The sequence below is a fragment of the Oreochromis aureus genome, linkage group 5, assembly GCF_013358895.1.
Source record: "Oreochromis aureus strain Israel breed Guangdong linkage group 5, ZZ_aureus, whole genome shotgun sequence".
In the NCBI taxonomy this organism is placed as follows: Eukaryota; Metazoa; Chordata; class Actinopteri; order Cichliformes; family Cichlidae; genus Oreochromis; species Oreochromis aureus.
This window is the reverse complement of record NC_052946.1, coordinates 20,817,029-20,842,613: the sequence shown is the minus strand read 5'-3', so window position 1 is coordinate 20,842,613 and position 25,585 is coordinate 20,817,029. Positions and strand designations below refer to the sequence as shown.

Below are 25,585 nucleotides of genomic sequence, written 5' to 3'. Positions count from 1 at the left end.
AGCTTTTACGTGAGGCACACCCCTCTTGCTTTTCATTTCTTCATAGCTTATTATCTAGTACACTGATCAGAGCATAGATTTTCTGAATATCTGAAATTACTAAAGATGAGCAACATAAAATAGCTGTGTGGGTTTTTTTGTGTGCTTGTGGACAAACCTCACAAAGCTATAGTTTTCTTTTAAAGGTTGTACATGTACACAAACTTTGCTTTTTATTCATTTTATCGTATTGTGTTACTCCTATGTTTGAATTTCTCTCATTGTTTCTAAGTTAATGCTCACTGCTCTACTCGTGATTAATTCAGGTCATAGAAGGCCATCCTTCAACTTTGAGTGTCTGCGCAGACAAAGTAGCCATGATGAGCTTCCACATCAGCGTACTGCTCTACCACTGCACCTTATGCAGCACCAGGTAACACAGACATTCTTTAAGTGACATTTTTGGACTTGGGTGGAGTGACGTTTGTTAGTAAGTTGCAGATTGCATCAGCTTTCTTAAATTAATTGCTAAATATCACAGAAAACTGTTGAATCGAGATACTACACAGCTATGAAATAGCAGCAAACAGAACTGCTTCCCAAGTGGGTGGCACAGTTTACTATACTTCAAATCACTTTTGTGTTCCACCGTCAAATCCTCTTTCTTCACCCATCAGGTTATGGCCGTAGCAGGGCTGGACTCTAGCAGAGCCCATCGCCTCTCCCCAACCCGCTCCACCCGTTCTTGGGCCACGCCCCCTGCCACACCGGCCAGTAAAGACCAGTCACCATACTACACCCCTCTCATACGTGTGGAGCACCCACACAGGGAGAGTGTTGTTGGTAGCCAAGTGTCTGTGCGCAAGAGCTCCTGGTACACAGACGATCCCGAGTTCTCCCAGAGAACGTACTCACCTGTGCACCTGCAGGTTCCTCCGGAGTACCATAACCAGTACCACCAGAAAAGAGGCAGTGCAACCAGCCTTGTGGAAGCGGTGAGTTTAAGGCTGTTTGGTGAAATAGTTACTGGAAATTTTGCGTGACCTGGGCTTTGATCTCACAAGCACATTTTCAGATTTATTGTGTCATCTGAACAAAACACAAAACACAGTCCTACAAAAATCCACACTGACATATTTTTCCTCAAATTATTCCAAACAGGTTTTGATATCAGAAGGACTTGGGAGATATGCCAAGGATCCCAAGTTTGTCGCTGCCACAAAGCACGAGATAGCAGATGCATGTGAGATGACGATAGATGAGATGGAGAGTGCAGCCAGCCACCTGCTGAATGGAGGAATGTCCCCGGGTATCAATGGGGTAAATGTGTTTCCCCTTCTGACTCCAAGGGACTATGAACTGCCGGACACCGCAGCCAGCTACAGCGATGAAGAGCCAGAGACAGAACCCAGAGGTCCTTATGAGGAGGACCTGGCAGACGAGATGATCTGCATCACAACTTTATAGCAGAGGCTGAAGGATTCTGCACATTAGGACCCTTATAGATTTGCTAAAATTTAAAAAGAAATGCATCTGTTGGCTCTGACCCAAAGAAGTGCCTTTAAAGTGAAGAGAAAAGGCATAGGGATGAGAGACACACAAGTCCTGTTCGTTTAATTGTTCTCCACCTGCCAGCCATGGAGGTCACAGCACAGAGCCAGTTACCATTCCTGCTGAGCACAGAGGGACAGACTGGATCTTCCTTCCAAAGGCTTTGACCTGATGGTAATATACAGGTTCTGCCTGCAGCCAGTCAAAGACAATAATGCTGATGCCAGTGAAAGAGATGGACCGACTGGCAAAGGTGTGAGATGCTCTAGAGGGTGGGTCTCTAAGGGTGATGACAATCAGATGTTCGATGTCATTACCTCAGTCACTTTTTTAAGGTCTGGCATATCATGCAAGTTTTCAATGCAAGCATAGAAAGGCATATCTCCTCACATAGTTTTTAGAATAACTCGATCCCTTCGTCGTTAGAGCAGATCGTTTAAAGATCGCTAGAGCTGAGTGAAATAGTGAGATAGAGAGCTGAGTTGCAACAGATTATGCAGGAACTAACAGTCCTACTTATAGCATCATTCAACTTGAGATATGTACTTTTGAAGCAACAAAAGCATTTGTGATAAATGCACTAGCAGGCAGGTTATTTTAACACTTTAGAATAGCCTGATTAATATTTCATAGTTGATATGCTGTAAATTGTATTATATAACAAAAGAAACTTTGTAAAGAGATATTCTATATTTTGTAATTATGTATCATTTAAAAGATCAGCAATATGGACCCTTGTGACTCATGTTATACTATAAAAGCAGACTTGCATTATTTTATTAGGTAAACTGTTCGGATGTTTATTTGCCTTTTATTTTTTTTGCGAATATGCACCTTTTATTTTGCCTATGACGACAGCAATCTTTAGAGGTTCTGCTTATGTGGCGACACTACCGCACAAGATATGCTTTGATTTCTTAGCATAGGAGTACACGTGTTACTTCATCAAACCGACAATGGAGCATTTTTAGAAGGCAAGCCTCAAGGATCCAGTGCTGAAATTTCGCACAGATGTGACGAACACATTTGTTTGCATATTTTGTGCACGGTATTTTAAAATGCATAGTGCATTAACAATGCTGCTTTTTTTAGTTGGCTTCGGAGTCAAACCTAGGTTTTTGTCAGCCCCTACTGAAATGCCTTTTTGCTGCTGAAAGAACGAAAACTGATAGATGGTAATCACAGGGATAAATTAACACTTTTCAAAGCTCATGCTGGGAATTTCACTCTTTGTTGGTCATGGCAGAGTTTCATTAGACCTTTGTACCGAATCTTTGCTATCACATCTTAGCCTTCATGCCGGGTGTGGAGAGGGCTGTGGTGGCAGAAGGCACATGCACACATCCAAAGGCCGGAAACAGCCCCAACATGTGTTCTAGGTGAAAGTACTGAGGGTGTCCTGGTGTCAGGATGCTGCAGAGAGGCAAAGCAATACTAACCCCCACACCCCCGACCTTTCTCTCTCAGCCTGCCTGGTTCCTGCGTATAGTATACCTCGTTAGGCATTGGTGAAGACATATCATTGTCACAGCTTATCTGTTTGTCCCAGTGTCCCACAGTGGATTCGTTGAGATTAACTAGGGCTGAACTTGGATTTTAGTGTGACTGTATGAAAATGAATGGCGCTGCGAGGCAAACCCCACGCTGGGTACGTTAAAATAAAGGAGTAGCTGGAGCCCACAAGTTTAAAAACACAAGGCAACAAAATATCTTTTAATCATTCATCATCCATTTTTCTCTCACGTAAAGATACTGGACTAAATAAATTAAAGTGGGCTATTTCAGGCGTTACCATAGAGCGTTTAAGGGTTAATGTGACCTGCTGTTGTAGGCGAGTGCATACTGTACTCTAATTCAACCGAATACTGTCATGAAAATGTAGGTTTTCCATTTTGTGTGCACATTGAAAGGGCTCTTTGAATTGTTTGTGAGTAAAAAAAAAATGTGTTGTAGTCCTTTTGTTGATAACTGTCATATAAAAGGACCAATGCACATAAAAGGCACATTGTACTATTCGTAGCAATTACAGTACTGATGAACTGAAGATATGCATTATTTTGTAAAACACTTTTAAAAGTTGTGTTAAACTAAAGATTAAAAGAACTTACTTTTACCTCATGTCAGGGATTCCTGAAAAAAGAAAAAAAGAATATAATGATTTGGTTCAGTCTATACCAATGGTATTTAAATATTAGCACATAGCTGTTTGTCTTTGCACAAGTAACTGTATAGTGCTTTTTGTTTCTCCTTTTTCTAAACAGATTTGTGTATTAAGGTGAGACAATTTTGTACTTTTTGTGACTGTGTGTATGGTTTAGTGGAATCTATATTTGTCATTTACACCTCACCTCATAATGCTGGGAATGAAAGAGTATTAAAAAATATTTTCAAGGTGCACTGTTCCTCTGTTTTGCAGGTAGGAGAAAAAATAAAATAAAATCAAGTACCAGTTTACAGAGAAACACATGTTGATTTGAACGTTTCTATTAGTTTTCTTCATCTTGTTATGATTATAATTACTATTACTACTATTAATGTTCAGAAAGCTGTATTAAAATAGAAGATAATGTAATATATGTACAATATGGAAAGACCCATGGTAATGTTCTCTACTTGAAAGTCTTGATATCTGCTCCTTAATGTTTTTATTGAGTAAACATCTTTTCTCTTAGTAGCAAATGCTTTACTATAACCCTCTAGGTTTTGTATCAATACATTTTTTGTATTTTTTTTATTTTATTTTGGCCTTGATTTTATTTGAATCGATACTGATATTTTATTTTCTATTGATCATCATTGAATAAACTTATGCTGAAATGCTGTTCTAATCTCTTTGCATTCTACACTTTTTAGCAGACAGACAGTTGCTTTGAGTGTCGCCTCGCAATTAAAAACACATTCAAACACATAACTTCACTGACGTTTGTGTAATGTGACAGAAGAGGTCTGCAAAATGAATTTCTACAAGCATGTTTCAGGGTAGCTGTTGCGTTTGCATATTTCAGGAAGGAGACACTTTGTTTATCTCCACAGTTGTTGTCGCCTCCGATGCCTCATCATCCTCCCGTGGCTCTTTCCCGCACATCAGGAAGGGTAGAGCGTATTTACGGAACTAAAGGAAACATATATTACAGTCTATTATTGTAAGTCAATAATAACATTTCTGATTTATCAGCATATACAGTAGAAACTATGTACATTAAATAGGCTTTTAGATTATAGGTTATATCATATGCAACAAAACAAACACTCTAACAGTGAAAATGTGACAAAATAAAAATAACTTTAAAAATGTAACTCATTGCCAACCCTACACATATGCTTTAAAAAGAGACATGCCATAAGGCTTTTGTAAGCAGAGAAATATGCATTTAAGAAAAACATACATGTCTGTAACTACAACCCCTCCTGCGTGTCTTGTGTTTAAAGAAAATATATTTACTGGCTTTATGGGAGAATTGATCATATATGAAGGTAACTGTAAAATTAAAAACAAACAAAAATAGACTCTAAACCCTTTGCTTGTTTTAAACTGAGGTTAAATGATTTATTTACTGTAGAGAAATTTAAAATTTTCTCATTAAAGCTGGAATATTCAACATAAAATATATCTAATCTGTAAGTTATATAATACCAACAGAGACAGTGTCGTATTCATTCCTGTATTTCCTGAATAGCTGTGTTTTACTATATATCACCACTGGGTGGTGCTGATGTGACGGAAAAAGAAGTTGATTCACTTGTTCCCCTCAATGTGTTTACCATATTTGGCTGAGTACAATTATTACCTGCTTATTGAGGTAGATATAGATGATGGGATTGTACACAGTGCTGCTCTTGGCCAGATAAACAGGCACTGTGCCCACCAGAGGATGAATCTTCACGTCTGGGTTGTACACCACAAGCATGGCCAGGGTGGCATACGGCATCCAGCTGATCAGAAATGTCAGGACCATCAGGATCACCATGGACGCCACCTTCATCTCCCCTTTAGCCACTGCACCATCTTCCACACAAGCCATCTTTGATACCTGTAAAATGGTGTGTTACTGATAGGGTCACTAAAGACATTTAGAGAGGAAACGTCTCTGCAGTAAAATTCAAGACTGAACTGAAAAGTGAAAAGGCACCCCAGCTAGACACTAAACACTTTACTGAACAGGATTAGAATTTTATAAAAGCTGGTAAGAACTGATTTAACCTGTAAAAAACAGAAAAATAAAACACTGTATCATAAAGTTTCTACACTTCTTATAGTATATTGTGTTTATTGTGAATAGTATGTGTAGCCCAAAGCTGTCAGTTAAATATGATAAATTTAAAAATAAGAGATTTTACTAGTGATCAGAGTTATAATGTAAATTCAAACACATACTTCGATTTTGCTACAAATGTTGTGACTTTAACACCATAACTTAAAAGTATGCGTGCTTATTTTTTTCAAAATGTATGTATAATAGCTCACCTGGTGTAATGTCCACATTAGCTTGGTGTAGGATACCAGGATGATGGCAAAAGGAACAGCAAAGCACACCGCAAAGTAAGCCACAATGTAGGAGACATTTTGAGGGTCTCTGTTGTGCCAGTCTGGTGCACACGATGTCCCAACACCCTCCAGCTCATACCTTCCCCATCCAAACAATGGAGGCAGGTTCCATGTGAGGGACCACAGCCAAGATAAGATAACACCTCCAACTGCATGCTTCTTTTGGAAGGTAATTTGCCCCAGTGGCTTACACACCACAAACATCCTCTCCACTGCGATCAGAGCAACGGTGCACAGAGATGTGATGCCTAAAATAAATAAATAAATAAGTAAATAAAATAAAATTCAAAACTTTCACAGACGCTAGTGGAGGTGAAAGTACTTTTAATGACACTGTACTCCATGTGGTCTTCTTTGAACTTACCAAACAAGGACACAGCAAAACCTTCCATCACACAGCCCGTTCTGCCCAGGGAAAAGTACCCTTGGGCGTTGTTGACCACAGAAAGCACTCCTCCGGTCATGGCTGTGCCCAGATCAGCCACAGCCATGTTCATTAGAGCATAGTTGAGCGGCTGCCTCAGCTGCTTGTACATGAGGGACACAATAATCACTGTAGCGTTGAGGATGATGGCTGGACCAGTGAAAATGGCCATAATGATGGACAGAATGATGAAGCCAGCACGTGGAAGAGGGGGTTCCCCCTGAGGACCCAGGTAAAAAGAAGCATTTTGCAAAGATCCAGAGTGCTGCATGGATGCAAAGCTATATAAAAAAAAGTGGTATGGTCGTCTTTTCTTCCCTGGAGCTACTCAGAGTTCAATATCTCACTACTTGAGTGTGACAGTGGAGATTAGACGACTCGAGTCTAAGAATAAATACTCCAGATCTGGACTTACCAAAGAGTAATTCCTCCAAAATGATGGTCCTTGATCCCCCACCTTTTTCTTAATTGTAAAAGGATTTAAACAGGCAGTGCTTGTTGCTGGGCTCAACCCACTGAGCAAGTACAGAAGAAAAACAAGACAATACAACAAAAATAAAAATACAATAATTTTCATGATATATTAAATTCTTTGTGACTGCTCCCCCTCACAGAGGAGAAAACAGACTGCTGATTTAGTTGTCTGTGAAATGCTTAGAGAGAGGTGTTTCACAACATGTGCTAACTACTGTAATTATAACTGAGTGCCCCAAAAAGTTGATTCTGTTCATCTAGAAGTTGCGTTTTCTGTGGGAGAAACATTTTCTCACTCATCCAAGTGACTTCTTCAGTCTCGGCTGACTGCAGGTTTCCCCGCCCTCATAAACAGAACATTTGCTGAGTTTAAACTGCAAGTGAGACAATGATTAGTGATTGACATAAAGCCAGAATTATGATAATTATGACATAATGAGATGAGGACATATATACGAAAAAATCAAACTGTAACTTTTTCAGATATGCATGTTTTAGTGGTACTGCTCTGGATAAAAAATGTAAAGGCTATAACACGATAAAGCATAGGCATAATTAAACTCTCTAAGTTGCTAATTTTGAATACAGCAGTGTAAGAAACGTGTAAGAAACATGATCATCTTTCTTGGAAGTTATTTTTCAGATCAATAAAATTACAATAATAGTGTAACAAAATAGTTCAAATGTGATTAAATTATCCTTTTTTCTTCAAGATAGTTATACCTTTAGGATTTGAGTAAGTTGGGGAAGGAAGGGTTATACAAAATGGTCTGAGGATTTAAAATATTTTTCTCTTAAATGTGGACATACAAATGTCTTCAACAAACTTAATTTTGAAACTATATTACTAATAACAGATTTCCATCAGAAAGCAAAATATATATATTCAGTATTTTTATAGTCTATGTGAATAAAATATTTACTTCAGGGTGACAAAGCCATGAAGTGCTTGTTATGTAGGATAATGACAATGGTAAATATATCATTGCATTAATTATAGTATGTGGAATTAGTTTGATGTGAACAATTTTGTCTCTCTGTGTGCAACAAAGATGTTTTCTGAAGGCTGGCTTAAGACTAGTTCTTAAAGAGAGATTTGATTGAACAAGCGATGAAGTAACCGGTTACGTTTTAGTTACAAACTCATGTAACGGGCTGTTTGGACTCAGGATTACGGTGATGTGCTATTAATAACTCTGTATTAAAGTTCCACCTAAAACCAGAACTCAGACAAACAACAACAAGATGAAAACACTTTAACAAGTGCAAAGGTCAATGATTGAACCTAATCATCAAGCAAAAGTAAATATTTTTTTTTGATCTATATTTATTTATAACAACATGTTACAAGTGTAATATTACTATTATATTGCTATTTCACTGCTGGCTGGATGACTAATTAATGTGTTACACAAATTCACAGCAGTGATTAAAAAGTAAAGAAAAAAACATAACTGATACTTGATGATGAAATGGGATCTGTATTTATATATTAGACTTAATAACATATGGCACAGCAAGCCAGAACAGTTCACTCAGTCATGGCCTCTACTGAATACATAAGACTGAATGACCATTGGAAGTGGCCTGAATTAAGTTATCCGCAGCTGCTGGGGTTGCAAGGTGAGGTTAATCCTCAAGATTATCAAGAGAACATGCCAAGAGGTGTCCGATGTTTAACCCTTTAAGAGGCTTATTTTCAATCAAGTCAAGACACAGATTACAACTGTTTGGGTGGTGGGTTCCAGAGCACTGATGAAAAGATTGTTTTCTTTTTTATTCAGATGATAGCACGTCTCTTTCATTTTGAAACAAAATCTTACCTAAATGGTAAAAAAAGAAGCCCATCCCACTATCAGAGGCCTTACTGTTGTCGGTTAACATTTACTTGAATTCTTGGAAATTGTCTCATCCAAGAAAACTTTACTTTTCATACCTTTATGAGAATGTTTAAAACTGTTTTCAGATCACTGAAGGCGCTTTGATATAGAAATGTTATTTATCCAAATTACTTTCCCAAAATACTTTTGACAGATTTGAACACTTCCACAACATCTCCTGGGTAAAACCATCTGCTCACAAAGACCGTGATGAACTCTTAGGAAAGCTATTGTACTAATCTTACTTATGTAACTAGAGAGCACTTTGTGCAATTGTGTGTTGCTGTGTCACTACTCCTCACTCCGTGTTCCTTCACTGCCCTTGTTTGACTTTTCTGTTTTTACCTAGATGCTATTGTTACCCTGCTAATAAAGTGTGTACACAGTAGAATTAACAGCTGTTATTTATTTGCATGTAACATTGTATTTATGCATGGTATAACATGACTTTGGTTGGTAGATCTGTGTTTAACAAAACATTGTACAATATATAATATATATCATAAATTCTGCGAAATAAATTTGGAAATATTTACTTTTAGTTGAGGACAGTAAATGCAGATACTCACATTGCTTTCAGTTAACCATTTACCGTATGTTCATTTTCAGAGGCACAACGGTAATTTGATGATCTAACTTAATTTCAAAGATAATATTTGTAATATTTGATTTTAATACTTTGATGTCAGTTGCTGTGTTTACTGCAGCCATGTTTAATTGCTGCTTGCTTGTGGGTCTTTCTGTCTTCAGTTTTGTCTTCAGTAACTGGAAAGCGTACTCTATGGCGCTGAGATCAAGTGACTTACTTTGCTAATAAAGAATGTCCCATTTTTATGTCTTAAAAACTCAATATCCAAGTGCTGTCTGGTCTGTTTAACATTATTTGGCTGAATCTAAACAGAGTATAGGCCTGTACACTTCAGCCTCTGTACTTGTATCTCAAGTCACATCATCAATAAACACTAATAGCTTGGTTCCACTGGTAGCCATACATGCCTATGTGATAACATTGCCTCCATCATGTTCATCAGATATTTGGCATACTTTAGACAGCTGATTTTCTCCTTCTCCTCAATTTTCTCTTCCCATTTTTCTGGTGCCAGTCAATCATGGTGTCATCTGTCCAAGCAGAATTGTGGACTTGAGGATTATTTTGAGTTTTTTTTCTCCAAAGTCTAACCTGGCCTTTTTGTTCTTGAGTGTATTTAGTGATTGCAGCCCTCTGTTTTTCCATTCATGAAGGTGTCTCAACCATTACTCTCTTAATGATTATCATTCAGCCCAGTTCAACATTTACACTACCTAAAGTAACACATATAAACACCAACTGCCCTAACAATTATGTAGTCTCAGGTATACCTTTAGGTCAAGGCTGGATAGTAAATGAACAGAGACTTCAGAAGAGCCTAGACAGTAATCCAAGAGGTCAATAAAGCACAAATACTTCAGGGTCTTTTCAACTACAGAAGAATCGAGTTCAAGCCATTCAAGACTAAACTAAACTAAACTAAACTAAACTAAACTAAACTAAACTAAACTAAACTGAAAAAAAAAACAAGCCTGCATTTAGGCAACATGTTCAGATATCAGGCAACATAGATCCATAGCATGACAATAGAGGTCAAAGGGCATGGACCAAATCCATCCCCCACACAGTATTATCATGACTGCACCTTGACTACTTTTTACTGCTTGGAAGTCTTTTGGGGGATCGTTTTCTGGTGGGACCAGAGGGTCCATGAGGACCAACGGAGGCTGGAAGTAAAAACAATGAAGCTGGAGTTCAGGAGGAAAAGTGTCAGGGATCAGAGAATGATCAAGGAAATAGATTGCTTTGCCCTAGAATCATGTTTTTTTCTGATACACTATAAACCAGAGTTGCTTAGACAAACCTCAATTGATCATATTTTATCTCATGCTGCTGTAAATCAAACTCAGCACCTGATTAGCTGAATTATGACTTAAGCTAATCAGACTCTACTTTCAGCTGATAGGGACAGTAAAAAGTACTGAAGGAAAGAGATCAGTGAATAAATTTTACCTGGAAACAGGTAAAATTGAGAGACCCTGGAATAACTCAGGCTCTCTATAGGCTGCTTTACATAAAACACTGCAGCAAATTACTGCGACTACAACAAGATATATTGAAATATACCCAAGCTGCACTCTGTGGGTGGAGATCATAAGAAATTTAGTCAATGAACTCTGTGTCCTAATACATGAAACCCTCAAACTATGCCACTGCTTGCACAAGGACAGCACACCTCGAGCTACAGTAAGCGTCTTGAACTGGCTCGATAAAAGCAAAGGACCTTAAGGATAATAAGAGCGAGTTGCTTTTATTTACTTAATTAAAGCTTTCTGGGAGCCGCTGAACAGAGCGGGCGGTCAGAGAGAAGACATTGGATGATACTGTCCGTCATCCAACATGCGGGCGCCTTATCGACACGTCGCAGGCAGCAGAGGCTCCTCACAACTTTGATGTACGATGCAATTACTAAACTAATAAAAGCTTCAAGTCGAAACAGGATTCCCGGTGAGGTGATGGTGGCACCGGAGGGGGGGATGGTGGAGGGGAGGCGTGCTGCATCAACCCGCCTGCTGCCTTGACATCATTATCGCCTCCTAATCAGCCTTTAAGGTGCAGGACGATGGGGACATCTTTCGGCCTGACTGAATAGCAGGGAGTGAAAACTGCGCACAATCCAACACTTTTATTGCAAGTCATTTAGTTGCACCTTCACCATTTCCACAAGAGAGGAGCTTATTCACAACTCCCCAAATAATTCCAGGAATTGACGTTTTTAAAATAAAGTTGCCACTGAGTGACCGTGATTGATTCATTCGGCAGGATTTCATCCAATCATAGACGAGCTTCTTTTCCCCCCTCCACGGTTACCTATTAGTGTTTCTTCTCTTTCATTCTGGTTGACTACCCACATCTTCGCTAAACCAAATAACTGAATGTTTTCTTCTTCCTTTGTTGTGCTGCTGCCAGTGCGGAAGCTTTCATCACATCTGCAGTCTCATTATTACCCGCAGAGCCACACTTTATGTGAACAATGCCCCCTTCAAACGCAAAGCAGAATTCATATTTAACCAGTTATATGTGTTTAAAAAAAGAAAGCACGTTTTGCACCACCTGATTACCTTTATACCGGCAAAAGATTGGACACTGGAGGCAGCACGGTCCAGCGGCCGTGTACAGTTATACTGCTGCGTCAGCGTTAATGCTACAACTTTAGGACAATTCAGTGCCAGTTTCCTTCGACCTGACAGAAGACAAGTACAGAAGTACAGCACTGTGCTGTTTTCCCCCTTCTGCAGCTCAGAGTCTCATACACCTGTGTGCTGCTCTGCTGAGGTGGAAATAAAAACGCATGAAGTCTTGCTAGATATAAGTGATCTCCTGCCTCTCCGAGCTTTTCAGGCTTTCTCACACACAGAAATCGCGATTCCTGCACCGGAGAGCCGAGTAAGGGCTTTCCCCCCATTTTCAGATAAGGCAATGGAGCAGAGAGGTTGGAGAGACAAGCTGGGGTGTAATACTCTCTCTCTCTCTCTCTCTCTCTCTCTCTCTCTCTCTCTCTCTCTCTCTCTCTCTCGTCCATACAACCGTGTACAGTAGGATACGTGCTGGCAGAAGCGCGGGCTTGAGAAGGTGCACCGGGGTCGAGCGGTCCAGCACGGTGCCGGGACTGGATTTTACTGTACCCACATTTTATAAAGAGAGTTGGAGATGGAGGGAAACTGGAGGATCCTGTTCTCCCACGTGTGCAGCACCAGCTTCCTTCTGCTCTGGATCTTCGTCGGCTTGAACGTGGTAGAGGTAGTAGGGTCCCAGCAAGGGATCCCTCTGTCAGTGTGAGTGAGAAACTGCTGTGCAACTTTGATTCGCAATGAACGTGTCGATTTCTGACTTACAGATAATTAAACCACCACAAAGTCCGCGTTTAAAATCATGCATTATGTTCTAGATTTAAATGAATGTATCTAGTAACAAACGTATTTTGCATTTCATAAAATGCCGCTTGTCTCATGGATGTGGTGTTTTTTGTTTTCCTATATATCAAAAAATGTTGTAAAAATTAAAATATGGTTGGGGAATTTACATATATCTAGAAGCTAAACTGCAAAAGTAGACCTAAACGTTCTTTGCAGTGAATGCTACCTGTTTATCCACACTTATACCTGCATTTGCTGTTATTACATTTATATACTATATAAATGTAAGCATGAAACTCCTATTCATTTTTCATAAATCGGGACATTTTAATATGATGGACTACAGAATCTTTTTCTTACAGGGGAATTTTTATCATTTTATTTTTTAAGAGTTGCAATAAAGAAGACACAGTCTTCATTATAATAACACACCTAAGTGTGAAGTGTTATAGCTGCAATCACCACCCAGTCCTATACAAGTGTAATCTAGTAATTTAATGCCCACAGTAACTGTTTAGCTGCAAGTGATTTACATTTTCTTTGTTATATTTGTAGGCCTACTTGTAGCAGATTGTAGACACCTATTTCAGTGCCATATAATTTAATTTAATAAGTTTTTACCAAGCTTCATTTGTTCTGAAAATGTCTAAATCAAAGACTGTAAAATCTAAAATAAAGTGTAAGATGTAAATAAATCTAGATTCCACTGCAGTTAACGCTCACTTATATGGAAGTTAGTACTGTGTATGTACCTGTAAAATATTTAAAAAATACTTTTTTTTTCTCTTAGCAAGTTTATTTAAGGTGCAATTTAATGTGAATTGGACAGATTTTGGGAAAAAAAAAACTGTGCAAAGGAAAAAAAATCTCCCCCTTTGGATATTTGAGAAACCATTTGGGAAGAAAGAAAGAATATCTTTCTACCAAAGTTTGTTTTGCATATGTAGACAGTTGACTCGCAACACATTATTTTTAAAACATGTATTCAGTGTTTCATGGGTTTTTAAAAATTAGCATATCATTAAATAAATCTACTTCCCATTAGTAATAAATAGGCAGGTTAGTCAGCTGAAATGATATTAATTTAATATTCACAGTGCAGAATTTTGATGCCACGTAGACGTTATTTACAGTTTAATAGAAGAAGGTTCAATAACTGTAGTTTAGATCATCAGATTATAAACTTTTATCAGGAAAGTGAAGGTTTATGATAATGTTCTTCAATAATCTTACTGATCATTTCATAAAGGAAGCTTAAAAATGATAGATCAAAAGGATTTCATATTTTAAATGCTCAAAGTATTCTCTACTCTGTTGTCTTTTCTTGTTAAATTTTACTTCTCTTTTATGTAGGGAACTGTTGGATAATTTGCCATGTCATTTTCTGTCTTTTTCCTTAGCGTAAAGCTTTGGGCCTCTGCATTTGGGGGAGAAATTAAATCAATATCTGCAAAATATTCTGGTTCCCAGCTACTGCAAAAGGTAGATTTCCTTTATGTTCTTTTTTAACATGGATGGATTTTTCCTTTGTCTGAATACCATGCAGTTACACCCATTGTATGCTGTAGTGCTGTCTAATGACTGCGGAGACATTTCCGTGTCTCAGCTGAATGCTGATGCGTTATTCTGGAGGAGACTCAGGTGTGCTTGGTAGAGCACTCTGTGTATATGTGTGTGCATGCACGCAAAAACACATTTGTGTGTGTGTGTGTGTGTGTGTGTGTGTGTGTGTGTGTGTGTGTGTGTGTGTGTGTGTGTGTGTGTGTATTTGTTCATGATACGGCCCATTAACCATGGCTCTGATTCCTCTCTCATCTCATCTCTCCAGTTAACTCTCTGGAGTCAAGAGTTTCAACCTCTGGTTATGATTGTGACAAGGGGACAAATTAAATAAGTGTGGTGGAGTTTGATAGAGGGTGTAGGGGAGTGACAAGATGAACAAGTGAAACCTCGGGAGAATGAGCGACGATCCAATGCAGTAGATTTAACTTTCTGACCACTTGATGGCAGAGGTGTGCGCTGTAGTCACAGGCCTGAGGTGTAAAAAGGTGGTCAGTGTTCACTCGGGATGAATGGTAAACTGCAGGTTTCCCTTAAAAGTGACCAAACCAGGGACTGCAAAGCAAACAGCTGTAGGAGCTGTGCATGAATACAGACTAGCTGTACAGGCTTTTAGCACTGTGTGCAAAGACTTTGAATTATTATTTTTTTACAGGGTTCAGGTAAAAAGATTTAAAAGAAAAAAACACCAAATTATTTGCAGTAACCCAGGTGAGGGTTTTTCAATTGTATTTATAAAGCACCAAATTACAACAACAGTCACACGGTGCTTTATTATGTCAGCTAAAGACCCTGCATGAATGTTAGGATGACGGTTATGAATCCCAACATTTGGGAAAATAAAATGCAGTCACTTTGTCAGCTTTAATATGTGTTTCATCAGGTTAAATGTTTTATTGCTGCTTACAAGTCAAAGTGGACATTCTGTGTTTTAATGGCTGTGTCTCTTGTACATTCTCCTATGTATTTAGTCTAACTTCAAACTGCTGAATCATCTCATTTTGAAGTGAAAAAAGTTTTTAAAAAACTTTGTATGTTGAAAGGTTGTACAAGCAGTTTCAGCTTAGCTTGAATAGATGAATGCTGTAAGCATGTCCCGTGTCTCTAAACTGAAAAGCAACTTTTATTGAGTAAGTTTTTGAGTGTGCATACTCCTTCTCCCGACCTTCTCACTTAAGTGTGATGTAATGCGGAGCTCGCCAGTGCTGTATAGCTACAGTTAAATATTCAGGTTCTTTTTTCACTGTATTGTGGAGCTGTTCTTTGTGGTGGTGTCATATTCAAGCTATCCTTTCATATGTATGGCAATAAAAATAGGGAAATCTTTAAATTTATATAAGACTTTAATTACAAAACTGGCATAGAGGACCGTATTTCAGTGTTTCTGTTTTTCTTGTCAGAACACTGTCATCTTCCCTGTCTGCTGTTTATAACCTTTACTTTCCTCTTGTTAAGTACCTGAATCTATGCGTGACTCTTGCTAATACTCTGCATTGATCCACATTGCTATTTTAGGAGCTGTGGGCAATCACAGCGCCACGTCCAGGTGTCAACTCCAGCTCTGAGGGCAGCACCTCAGTCAAGGGCAGCAGCAGGATTAAGAATCCCGCCTGTCTTGGAGGGTGGGAAGAAGGCGGACTTCCCAGAGGAAGCCCACGCAAGCATGGAGAGAGTGTTCAAACTGCAATTAGAAGACGACTTCAGGGTCCCAGCCTAGGATCTTCTTGTTCTGAGGTGACTTCTTTTTAATTTAAGATCAGATGTGTGGTGTATATAATGTTCCCCTTCTATTTTTTATCAAATCTGAACTAAAAAGACTTTTTCAAGATGCCCCGCAGATATACTTTTTTTCTTTGTCTATATGTAAGCACTTTGCTTATGTTGCTGTTCATGGAGGCATGTCTGGAGAGAGCTGTACTGAGCCAGTCAGCACAAAGCAGTGAGCTGTGAGGGAACTGACGGGTCGTTAGGGGCTGGTCATTAAGGCTGATCATTAGATGCTTTTTATGGTGATTTACCCGATTTCACAAAGAAGGGGGAAAAGACTGGCTCTTCCGGCTCCCAGCACTCAAGCATTGGTCATTACTCTAATCAATAATAGTGATGAGTGTTTTTGATGGATGGGGCTTAACCTCCACTTGATGACTTGGAGGGGTGGGAGGTAGGAAGGTGGGGGTCTGGGGTGGGATTGGGGACTCAGGGTGCTGGGGCGAGGAGGACAGGCGTGAAATGAACTGTTCTGCTCCACTGCAAGTCCACACTCTTCCTTTCAGTAGGTAATTTGTCGCCTCATGTACTGGTTTGTGTGTGTTTTTTGTATAACCTGTCCCCGTAACATGTAATGTTGGACGTGCTACGAGCCTTCAGTAGCTCGTGTTTATTTTTAGATAAGATTACTGAATGTGTGCATGAAGTGGCTGACTGGAGAGTGTGGGAGGATTTTTGTTTTTACTTGGCATGTGTGTGTTTATGTGTGTGTGTGTGTGTGTGTGGCAGGCAGGTGTGGGATTATGTAATGCTATATTCCTTCGAGCTGTGACGGGCTTTGTTCTGTATCACTGGAGGTCCTGTGCATCCAGCAGAATCAGCATTATGTGAGGTGTAGTTCATTACCCAGAGTCGCCCAAGCTTGACACGTTATTATCTTTCTTCTGTGCTTTGACTCCATTTCAATTACCCTCTTACCATGCATAGCCTTCAGATCCAGCTCCACCCCCTCCCCGGCCACCCAACATGGACTTCTCCAGCCAATCAGCGAGGAAGATGCGGCATGTGCAGCCAGTAACTGAGACCAGATAAAGACCATCAGTCATTCTGTGTCCCAGCATGGATTTTATGTTCACCTGAGACTAGCTGCACGCAGCCCGTCAGCCAACCCGTCAAAGCTTATAAACCTTGTTTAACAATTTACTCATTTCTATAGTGGATACAGTGAAACAATAAGGCTTAAATACGCATACAAATATACACACAGAAGATGTTAATTATCTGTTTCTTTCCCTGTCATGCTGAGTAAGATCTAAGGAATGGGTTAATCAGTCTTGAGATCTCATTACGTTTAAACTATGCTCTCCATGTTACAGGACACACAGCTGTTGCCCCTGTCAGCGCCACACTTTACGATTCTTCTGGTTATTTTCAGAAATATAAAGAATTTGAAAAGTCAGTCAGAGTGGAAGAGATTGATGGTATGAAAGTGGTCAAGAACTTGGCTGTGAAGATGGAGGAAATGTTCCGGAGAAAAGCTGAAGCAACAAGGGTAGGCCATGTTACTGAATTTTTATTTATCAGAAAAATATATTTATGGTGAGATATATTCATTTCAATTTGTTAGGGTAAGGGCGTGTATGGGTTAGGAGTGAAATCAGAAAAAGGGGAGTCTTTTTCTTTCTTTTTTTTCCTGAAATAACTTTTTTTTTTCTGTTCTGCCTTGTCATTTACTTAACTTGAGCTTCAATATTTAATGTTTTCTGACGCACCTGACAGGTAAAAGCAGCTCTAACTGTGTCAATGAGAGTTTAGTTGTGGAAGGCAGTCTGGAGTCTGATCAAGTCAACAATTTATGCTTATTTTGTTTCTCATAAAGGGAGTAAGAAAATTTGCAGGAGTTATCCTCAGTAACGGTGACCACAAACACTTTTGCTGGCTTTGCTTTTTTTATGTGCATTTTTTTATTTAGTAACAATAATACGTAACTCGTGAATACCAGGAAGAAAATAAAAAGATTAGTCAACGATCTGAGAAACTTTGAGAGATTACGTGGATCTGAAGTGTAGTCTTGAATCTAGTCTGGGCCTGAGGTGAATTTAAGGCTCACAGCAGCAGCCTGTCTGCGACCTCAGCGCACAGGAGCTTGTAACCATTTTAATGCTACGCCTCGCACGGACTGCTGGGAAATGATAACGTTTATCTCCCTGCGCCTTGTCCCATGTGCGCGATAATTCATGGCAACTCGGGCCACAAATGACACCGGATACACAGATTTAATTTAATAAAAAACGGCTGGATTCAGTTTGAAGTGCGGCCGAATATTACACATTAAATATATAAATAAACGGACATGTGCAAAAACAAAATCAGTCTCAGGTTTATCTCAGTCTGACTGCGTCGTCGCTTTGCTCCAAATTGAAAATCGACGCTGTTCTCAAGTGGTAAGGGTGAAGCTGTGCGCTGAAAAACAGACATTCATACACAAGCCTACCACAAAAAATAAATAAATAAATAAAAAATAATAAAATGAAAGAACATAGATTTAACCTATTTCCCGCTGCTTTTATTCGACAACTGCTGACACCACTAGAACTCGCTTTGGGGTCAATTGAATTTATCCTCAGGAGTCGGCGGAAAAAGCCCCAGTTGTGTTTATATAGCAGTTTGTTTTGACACGCGTGACAGATGTTAATTACCTGCTTACCTGCGGTTTCCCCGGAAACCCGGAGTCAAGCATATTTCTCTGAATCAATCTATTCCAGAAGTTAGCTCTGCTTTGGTGAACGGCATCAAAATCCCGTTCCAACCTGCCTCCATCAATCATTCCGCTCCTGCTCTCTGCAGCAGTTCCCTATATTTTATGTACATTTTCCCCTTTAAAATGCTGCGAGGACAGTCAAGAATTAATCGACTGAATTTTGAGAACATATCATTTTCGTAAGTTCTGGAGAGCGCGGACAGAAAGCTTCACATGCTGCCGATTTCATTCTAAGATTTAATTTAAAGCAGTGCTACGGTCCTCGATCACGTTCCTCTTTGGTGAAATGTCATTCGTTGCGCTTTGGAAATAACCGAGGAGCAGAGCAATGTCCAAACAGCAAGTCTGAGAAACAGAAAAAAAATAAAAAGCAGCAAAGTGTTAACGCCTCGGGGGAAATTTGTGGAATTCTCAAAAATACGCCAAGTTTTACGCAGTGTCTTAACAGTTTCTGTACAGTCCCCATGTATGAACGGAAGAGTTTGCATATTTTAAACATGCATTTAAAAAAAAAAAGTTTTGCTCTTATTAACCAACCCCTTTCTCCTCTCAGCGACTCGTAGAGGCGGCAGAAGAAGCGCACCATCAGCATGAGGAAAATCCCGACCTGCAGGTGAGGCTGCAAAAGAAAAGGAAAGAAGTGGCGTGTCACTGTCATAGATCACGATGAATCATCTTTTAGCTGGTGAGGGGAGGAGCGGCTGCAAGGTGAGAGAAGGGTAATAGGCCCTAAAAGTCTTTAATTGCGTTGGCAGCGCCCTTCACTCTGACGTCCTGCCAGCGGTTTGATACATAATGTTTCTTTGATAAGTCAAGCCTCACACAGTGAAGGCTGCGGCGCCAATACTGCCATAACTCATAACCCTGTTTTTTTTGTTTTTGTTTTTGTTTTATGTAAGGTAATCGCGGTTTATCTGTGCTGCAGAGCCTTTAAACTTTTACATACTGTGATTAACACTAACTAGAACACAGTGGAGATTAAGATCTATCCCACCCTCTGCAAGCACAATTATGGCCTCGGGTTGTTGTGCAATATTTTGTAGTACCAACATTTTTCCCCCCTCAGGTAAGGTAGTCTATTAGAGGGCGGTCTGTAGGTTAACCAGAAAGAAAAAGGGAAGGAGACAAGTCATTCTAAATTTAATTATACTTCACAGGATCTGCTCATGCGCTCGGGCTTTGTTGGGGACATTATTTAGCGGCTCTCATTGCGGATTTCCAGGGCGCGCTGAGAGCTTCCCTGGTCTCTGCAGAGGGGATGCAGTATTTCTGGCGTTTGTTACCGCTCTCCCTCGCTCTCTCTCCGTCCACTGGACAGAGATAAATGAAACTCTTTTGCGTGGCGCATTGTTTCACTTCCATGGCTGTAGATTGGAAAACCACTCGAGCAACAAAACACTGAAATAACTGGAGCACTTTACAGTTAATAGAAGCATTTACATCATATGAATACATTCTGTCACCTTGTTCCCCTGTCCATTTCTTTGCTGTTCACACCACCAGAACAAAAGGGACAAGAGGGAGAGATGCTACCTTAAAGGAAATATATGAACAGTGAAATAAAGAAGAAGTATTTTTGTTTTTAACCTATTTGAAACTGTTTAGCTTAAATACTCCCAGCCTCCTCTATTTTATATTTAAGAAATAAGATCTGTGCAGAAATGTGAAGATTTATCAGACTCAAAGCAATAATCCATAAACCAAACTATATTTTTTATGCATTTATGTATTTATGAGTCCCTACAAAGAAACACAAATATTACATTCTTTATATTTTTGTCAAAAACATTATTTCCTGAAATATCTGCAGATTTTTTTACATTTGTTTTGAGTTTTTCGTGATCCTCCCGTGGCTGCACTGGTACACATAAATTGTTACACACTCTTAGATAACAACAGTTCTCATCCGAGCCCTTGACAGTTATCACACAGGCCTATCACACAGCCATTTCAGCTTAAAGGCCATAAAAAATAATAAGGAAAATTCAATATCCACCTGCGGTAATGATGTGATGTCATTATAGTACTCCTCTTGGCATCATTCAGCCAACCTCGCCTCCTCTGACACCACACATTTTTCACGCACCATTTCACTGACCACAGTGAGATAAGCTGGCTGCTCTTATCTCAGCTGCTTTGTCTCAGGACACTCGGATGTTTTGTGCTGACCCGAGCGTAGTCTGCACTTCAAGGGTGTGCAGATCGTGTGTGATGGTGTAAACGAAACATTTGTACAGTAGAGCTTTATTTAGTTTATTTTTTGGGGGGTTGTCAGTGTTCCTTTCAGTAGGCCTAAAAGAAAGTATTAAATATTAAAATATGAGCAATATTTAAAGTTGTTGTTCATAAAATCATTCTTTTAGATTCATTCTGTCTCCTAATATACAAGACACATCAGAAAAATTGTTGCATACAGGCTCTAAATTTCTCTAATCATTGAAACAACATAAAGTCTGACTTTGTGCATGTTTCTAAAATACTTTCAAGGCTTTGTGAGAATTCCTTTATTTCTACTTCAGATGTTTTAACACTAGTTTAAAAAACTATGTTTGAGTCTGAATCACTTCATTTAAACAACAAGAACAACAACAAAAGGTCTTTATAGACACCACAAAGATTTAAGTTAGTATAACCACACTCACATACAATTATGCTAATTCTCTAATAAATACTTTTGTTTTTCTGTTCTGGCATTTCATTGTGAAGCATTTTGTGATGTTTATCTTGAAAGATGCTATGCTATAAATACTTACTATAAATGAATTTATCACAGTGACACTTTAACTTCATGTTGTAAGCAGCACTTCCCTCATGAACAATCTGACTCATCACACAAAGCAAAAGCTTTGAAACTAACAAGTTCAATTTAGATATGATAAGAGTAGTGTGAAGATTAAGGGCTGTTAAATCCAGCAAAGCTTAGTGAGACCTGATAGCTGCAGCTGTCGAGCCTGCTTATACAGTAAGGCCTAGCTGTTTGTAATGGAGGGCAGATCTCTGCAGTAAGGCCTAGAGCTAACTGCAGTGGTGTAAGAGTCAGCGGGCCGTCTCGGAGAGCTGCAGTGTCCCATGGCCTGCTCTACAGTAATAACCCTGGTGGTTAACGTGCCTCTCTACAGCACTCAATTCTGCTGAGGGTGCACGTTTCTCTCCTCCTCCACAGCCGCCCCGCCTCCCCCCGCCCCACCACCACCACAGCTCGTCAGAGAGCTGCTCAGGCGTGGTATGAGCTGTCAGAGGCTGCTTGATGGCGATGCCCGCTTGCTCCCCCTCTTCCTAGGAGGGATGGTTGAGAGTCCATCACCCATCTCTCCTCCCTCCCTGCCTCCCCCGTCTCTCGCGCTCTCTTTCTTAGTGCAGACAATGAGGACTAGAGGCCACAGAGAGGCCGCTCACACGGGATGAGGTAGTCTTTCTACTGCAGCAGCAGGCAGTGAAGGACAGGACAGACAAATTGTTGGGTTTCACTTTCTACTCATAGTCTCTGTTTGCACATCCAATGCCAATTTTTTTTGACAAACTGAGAAATATATATAAAGAAAAAAACAACAACTGTGCTAACTGTAATCTGCTTTAGAAAGATCTGTTTTTGATGCCATTTGTGTCCATTGTTTAATTTTTCTTCTGATTTCATGGTTTGGAACCTGCAGATGTAGACTGAGCACACATGAGTGTTAACATTTGAAAAGGTCATTTTGGTTGGGGTTTAGAGTCTAGGATGCCAAATTTTTCAAACGATGTGTTCTTTTCAAGTCTTTTTGGCCCACTTATGTTTACAGAAACTCTCTAAATCCTTTATTGGCTGCTACTTGGTAACTTGAAGCTTCAGCTCCCTGCACAGATTTTCTACAGGATTGAGTCTGGAGACTGGCTATGCCTTAATAATGTTCGTTTTCAGCCACTTCTTTGTTGCCGTTGTGGTAATGCTGGAAGACCCATCCATGATTCAGTGTTGGCTAAAAGAAGGAGGTTCTCATCCAAGATATTATCCGTTGGCCTGTCAGTTTGGTACCCTTAGCAGAAAATAGATCCAAAGCATTTGTCTTTCCTCCAAACATGGCAGGTCGAGTTGATGCCAAAGAGCTAGATTTGGATTCCATCAGATTCTTACTCTGGATGGCATAACACTGGCCTCCAGTAACACTGTGAGGAATCTTGGAGTCGTTCTTGACCAGGACATGTCCTTCAATGCACATATTAAACAAATATGTAAGACTGCTTTCTTCCATTTGCTCTAAAATCTCTCAAATTAGAAATATCCTGTCTCAGAGTGACGCTGAAAAACTAGTTCATGCATTTATTACTTCCAGGCTGGACTACTGTAATTCATTATTATCAGGAAGTCCTAAAAACTCCCTGAAAAGCCTTCAGTTAATCTAAAATGCTGCAGCAAGAGTACTGACAGGGACTAGAAAGAGAGAGCATATTTCTCCTATATTGGCTTCCCTTTACTGGCTCCCTGTTAAATCCAGAATTGATTTCAAAATCCTGCTCCTCACATACAAGGTCTTGAAAAATCAGGTCCCATCTTATGTTAATGACCTTATAGTACCATATCACCCTATTAGAGCACTTTGCTCTCGTACTGCAGGCGAGATTTGGGACACAGACACCCTCTCTAATTTTAAGATTAGGCTTAAAACTTTCCTTTTTGCTAAAGCATGTAGTTGGGCCTGGATCAGGTGACCCTGAATCCCGTGTTTATACACCTCTCTGCATTTAGTCAGTAGTTATTATTAAACTCTGGTTCTCTTCCACAGCATGTCTTTTGTCCTGTCTTCCTCCCCTCACCCCCAACTGGTCACGGCAGCTATAATACAGTACAACCTTATTTGTATAGCATATTTAAAACCAGTGGTACACCAAAGTGCTTTACAGTAATACAATAATTTAGAGAAAGAAACATTAACAGGGAATAAATACACCAACAGGTGGAGAGCACTAATTAGCTGGAGCGCAGTGAAAATATGTAAAAGAAAAGACAAACACAACTTGACTAAGAGATGACACAGCGGATGGCCGCCCCTCCCTGAGCCTGGTTCTACTGGAGGTTTCTTTCTGTTAAAAGGGAGTTTTTCCTTCCTACTGTCACCGAAACACTTGCTCATAGGGTGTTATTTGATTGTTGGGATTTTCTGTTTCCTGTTGTAGCATTGTAACCTTCACAATATAAATTGTCTTGAGGCGACTGCTGTTGTAATTTGGCGCTGTATATAAAACTGAACTGAATTAAACTGAATCTGATCACAGCTCTTTCTCCCAAGTCTTCTCTGAACAAATTAAGTGTCCACTGGTAAACTTAATATGGGCCTGAAGATTATTATTTTTTTGAGCAGGAAAACCTTACAGGTGATGCAATATTTTGATCCATTACTTCCTAGTGTGCTAGCAGTTGTGTTCTTGGTAATTGCGGTCTCATTTACCTTCAGGTCATTAACGAGCGCCTTGTAGTTTGGGCTGATCCACCATCTTTCTCATGCTCATCCTCATCCCATGAGGCAAAATCTTACATGGAGCTCAAGACCGAAGGTGATTTATAGTCATTTTAGATCTTGTCCATTTCTAAACAATCACACCAGCCGCTGTCACCTTCTCACCAAGTTTTTTGCTGATGGTCTTGTAGCTAGTTTGTAGAGGTCTACAAGCTTGTGTCTGACATCCTTTGACAGCTCCTTGGTCTTGCCCATAGTGGTCGAGAGGTTGAAATTCTGTGGACAAGTTTGCTTTATATACATAATGAGTTGAGATCAGGAGAAACTGTAATTGCTTGATTGTAATTTGTGTGCCACATGGGCAAACAGCTAATCTGTGTCAGCCAAATTTCTGATTGGCTTGAAGGGGATATAGTACATATTTAACTAAATGACATGCAAATCAAATTCTAACTTTTATACAATGTATTTTTTCTGGATTTGTCGTTGATTTTCTGTCTCTGTTGATTAAAATGAAACTATCATAAAACTTATAGACTCTTCATTACTTTGTGAGCAAACTTACAAATTCAGCAGTGGATAAAATAATTATTTCCCCCACTATATGTTTTAAATATGAACATAAATATTTTTATTATTGTCTTGTGTGTGCCGTAACTGTTCTGTCTTTGTTTTTGCAGGCTTTGGTTAACATATCTGTGTGTGTAATATCTGCTGTGCCTGCTCTTTTTTCAGTATGAATACTTCAATGCTGTGCTGATTAATGAAGTGGATGAGGAGGGCAATAATGTGGAGCTAGGAGGAGAGTTCATCCTGGAGCCCAGTGACCACTTCAATAACCTCTCAGTCAACCTCAGCCTCAGTGTTGTCCAGGTGCCCACCAACATGTACAACAAAGGTCTGTATTCCTGTTGCCTGCAGCCGCCTTAAATTCAGGATTATGTGAGTGATATTCACCTACAGGAAGCTGATGAATGGGGAGGAGAGAGGGAGGGAGGAAAGTAAGTGGTGAAAGTGAGAAATGGTAGCTGAAGCTGTATCAGTGTGACAGGCTGGGCGAAGTGGAGATAGGGGATCGATATGAGCCCAGACATAACAAGAAAGCAGCAGCAGTCCGCTCTGGAAAGATGCTGCTCATATGGTAGCTGCTCTGTCGCTTCTTGTTCTCACCTCTTCCCGTGTGTTGCCTGAGTGGCTTTTGTTCAGCATTAATGGACTCCCCATAACTCTCTGTTTACAGCACAAAAGGAGGGTCACCCGGCAGGAGGAAGGGAAGGGATGATTTAGTCACAGGCATTGTATCTCTTTCAGGGGGGTCAATAAGGG

At 39.7% G+C, this 25,585-nt stretch overlaps 3 protein-coding genes across 3 annotated transcripts in view; 2 read left to right on the top strand and 1 right to left on the bottom strand.

Moving 5' to 3' along the window:
- cacna1da (calcium channel, voltage-dependent, L type, alpha 1D subunit, a) overlaps positions 1–4,297 on the top strand; it is a 47,396-nt gene extending 43,099 nt beyond the window's left edge. Inside the window, exons 43-45 of the mRNA XM_039612755.1 lie at positions 306–412; positions 657–974; positions 1,141–4,297. Coding sequence (XP_039468689.1) covers positions 306–412; positions 657–974; positions 1,141–1,446 — 731 coding nt within the window. The 3' untranslated portion in view covers positions 1,447–4,297. The remainder of the gene's footprint in view (positions 1–305; positions 413–656; positions 975–1,140) is intronic.
- A 234-nt stretch (positions 4,298–4,531) lies between these two features.
- Positions 4,532–6,771, bottom strand: LOC116328944 (parapinopsin-like). Its single transcript, XM_031750839.1, has 4 exons — positions 6,441–6,771; positions 5,996–6,324; positions 5,319–5,561; positions 4,532–4,642 (listed from the first exon to the last, which is right to left on the bottom strand). The coding sequence occupies exons 1-4, from the start codon at positions 6,769–6,771 to the stop codon at positions 4,532–4,534; spliced, it is 1,014 nt and encodes a 337-aa protein (XP_031606699.1).
- Positions 6,772–12,593: 5,822 nt separating this feature from the next.
- Positions 12,594–25,585, top strand: part of cacna2d3 (calcium channel, voltage dependent, alpha2/delta subunit 3) — a 36,379-nt gene continuing 23,387 nt past the window's right edge. The window contains exons 1-5 of the mRNA XM_039612241.1: positions 12,594–12,718; positions 14,200–14,281; positions 17,502–17,618; positions 19,381–19,440; positions 24,995–25,157. Coding sequence (XP_039468175.1) covers positions 12,594–12,718; positions 14,200–14,281; positions 17,502–17,618; positions 19,381–19,440; positions 24,995–25,157 — 547 coding nt within the window. The remainder of the gene's footprint in view (positions 12,719–14,199; positions 14,282–17,501; positions 17,619–19,380; positions 19,441–24,994; positions 25,158–25,585) is intronic.

What these genes read in the sequence shown, in the direction of transcription:
- LOC116328944 (XM_031750839.1), bottom strand. Translation starts at nt 6,771, where the DNA reads ATGCAGCACTCTGGATCTTTGCAAAATGCTTCTTTTTACCTGGGTCCT. An exon ending in TTTTGCTGTGTCCTTGTTTG is followed by an intron (nt 6,325 to 6,440) that starts GTAAGTTCAAAG and finishes TATTTATTTTAG; the next exon opens with GCATCACATCTCTGTGCACC. An exon ending in ATATCTACCTCAATAAGCAG is followed by an intron (nt 4,643 to 5,318) that starts GTAATAATTGTA and finishes TGTTTCCTTTAG; the next exon opens with TTCCGTAAATACGCTCTACC.